At 36.6% G+C, this 1,961-nt stretch overlaps 1 protein-coding gene across 1 annotated transcript; it reads left to right on the forward strand.

Annotated features, from left to right (window-relative positions):
- Positions 1 to 243: 243 nt before the first annotated feature.
- Positions 244 to 1,954, forward strand: LOC111616425 (histone-lysine N-methyltransferase SETMAR-like). Its single transcript, XM_023357836.1, has one exon. It carries the CDS (start codon positions 905 to 907, stop codon positions 1,952 to 1,954), a length of 1,050 nt encoding a protein of 349 aa, XP_023213604.1. The 5' UTR covers positions 244 to 904.
- The last annotated feature ends 7 nt before the right edge of the window (positions 1,955 to 1,961 follow it).

Genomic DNA, 1,961 nt, shown 5'->3' on the forward strand with positions numbered 1-1,961 from the left:
AGTGTTTCACAACAACACATCACAGTACAGAAAGATGTTGTACTAAGCACATGTCTTAGTCAGGAAACTGTTAAAAACAAGTACACAAACAAACAGCACCTTAAACAAAATACAGCAATACTGTATTTTTGCGGAATGACTGGCATACCACATAAAAATGGGGAGACAGCATGATGGTAAAACTGCAACTAAAACAAAATTAATCAGATCTAATAAATGTCTTTATGTCAGTAATAAATAATTAAATTAATTGGTTATTTCAGTAAAAATAAAAACATTATATAACCCGCACTTTTGAAATTGTGGTTAAACCCTATATAATTTAGAAGGCATCCTCTCAGACATTTCATTTTTCCCTCATTCTTTTGTTTAATTTTCATTAATTAATAATTTATGTACAGTACATGTAAGTATAAAATAAGGGAAATGTTAGAAACTGAATATTTGAGAATGAACTATTTGAACTGTATTAAAAATCAAAAACAACAACTCTCCTGCTAGTTACAAACTTTCTCAAGGTGAGAGAACTCTACAGTTCCAATGAACCATAGAGCAATGACAATGGGTACATAAGCTTTCAGTAGGGCAATCCATACCAGTAAAATTTGAGGAAAAATGAAGAAAAGAGTGACCCACAGGCAGCATCTGATCTAAAGTGGGCAACTGCTAAACAGTATTTGCTAATTTGTTGAGTGGTTGATTTACAAATACTTGGCTTTATAATACGTGGGTCGTTCAATAAGTCCTTAGAAAATCCAATAGATGGCGCTCGTAGCCTCAAAAATGGCGCGTTTTTTGTAAGCATGATGTCTCACTAGACAGTTGTGAAAATCTCAGTCATATCCATCATATGGTTTAATTTTTATTGTCAATTGAAGCAAGAAACTTTTGTTTATTTAGAAAAATGGAAAAAAGTGAGTTTCGAGCGGTGATTAAACACTTATATTTAAAAGGCTTAACACCAAAAGAGATCAAAGCTGAGTTGGATGAAGTTCATGGCACATCTGCTCCTGTGTTTGCAACTGTTTACAATTGGGTAAATGAGTTCAAACGTGGTCGTACATCCACAAAAGATGAACATCGTTCGGGACGTCCAGTGGAAGTGACTACTCCCGAAATGATTGACAAAATCCACGATATGGTTTTGAGTGATCGACGAATCAAAGTGCGTGAAATAGTTGAGGCCACAGGCATATCACAAGGTACAGTGTTTTCAATTTTGCACGAAAAATTGGGTGTGAAAAAAATCTCGGCAAGATGGGTGCCGCGTTTGCTCTCAGTGGAGAATAAACGTAATCGTGTGGTCGACTCTGAGGCAATTTTGGCACTTTTTCGTCGCAATCCTGACGAGTTTCTGCGTCGATACATAACTGTGGACGAAACATGGATACACTATTATACTCCAGAGACCAAAGAACAGTCAAAACAGTGGGTTTTTGAAGGCGAAAGGGCTCCAAAGAAGGCGAAGACAGTGAAATCGGCCGGGAAGGTGATGGCCACGGTTTTTTGGGATACACGCGGAATCATCTACACCGATTACTTGGAAAAAGGAAAAACAATAACTGGAGAGTATTATGCATCATTATTGCACCGGTTAAGCGAAGAAATCAAAGAAAAACGTCCTCATTTGAAAAAGAAAAAGATCCTCTTCCATCAAGACAATGCACAGGTGCATACCTGTGCAGTTTCAATGGCCAAAATCACGGAATTAAAGTTTGAATTATTACCACATCCACCGTATTCACCAGATTTGGCCCCCAGTGACTTTTTTTTATTTCCAAATTTAAAAAAATGGCTTGGTGGACAACGATTCACGTCAAATGAGATGGTCATTGCCCAAACAAATGCCTATTTTGAGGACCTTCTGAAATCTTACTTTTTAGATGGCTTAAAAAAGTTGGAGAAACGCTTGGAAAAGTGTATAGAGCTTAAAGGAGATTATGTTGAAAAATAAAAAAAAA

This window comes from Centruroides sculpturatus, unplaced genomic scaffold (assembly GCF_000671375.1).
Source record: "Centruroides sculpturatus isolate CEXI.00-Female unplaced genomic scaffold, Cexi_2.0 scaffold3340, whole genome shotgun sequence".
Classification (NCBI taxonomy): domain Eukaryota; kingdom Metazoa; phylum Arthropoda; class Arachnida; order Scorpiones; family Buthidae; genus Centruroides; species Centruroides sculpturatus.

What these genes read in the sequence shown, in the direction of transcription:
- LOC111616425 (XM_023357836.1), top strand. Translation starts at nt 905, where the DNA reads ATGGAAAAAAGTGAGTTTCGAGCGGTGATTAAACACTTATATTTAAAA.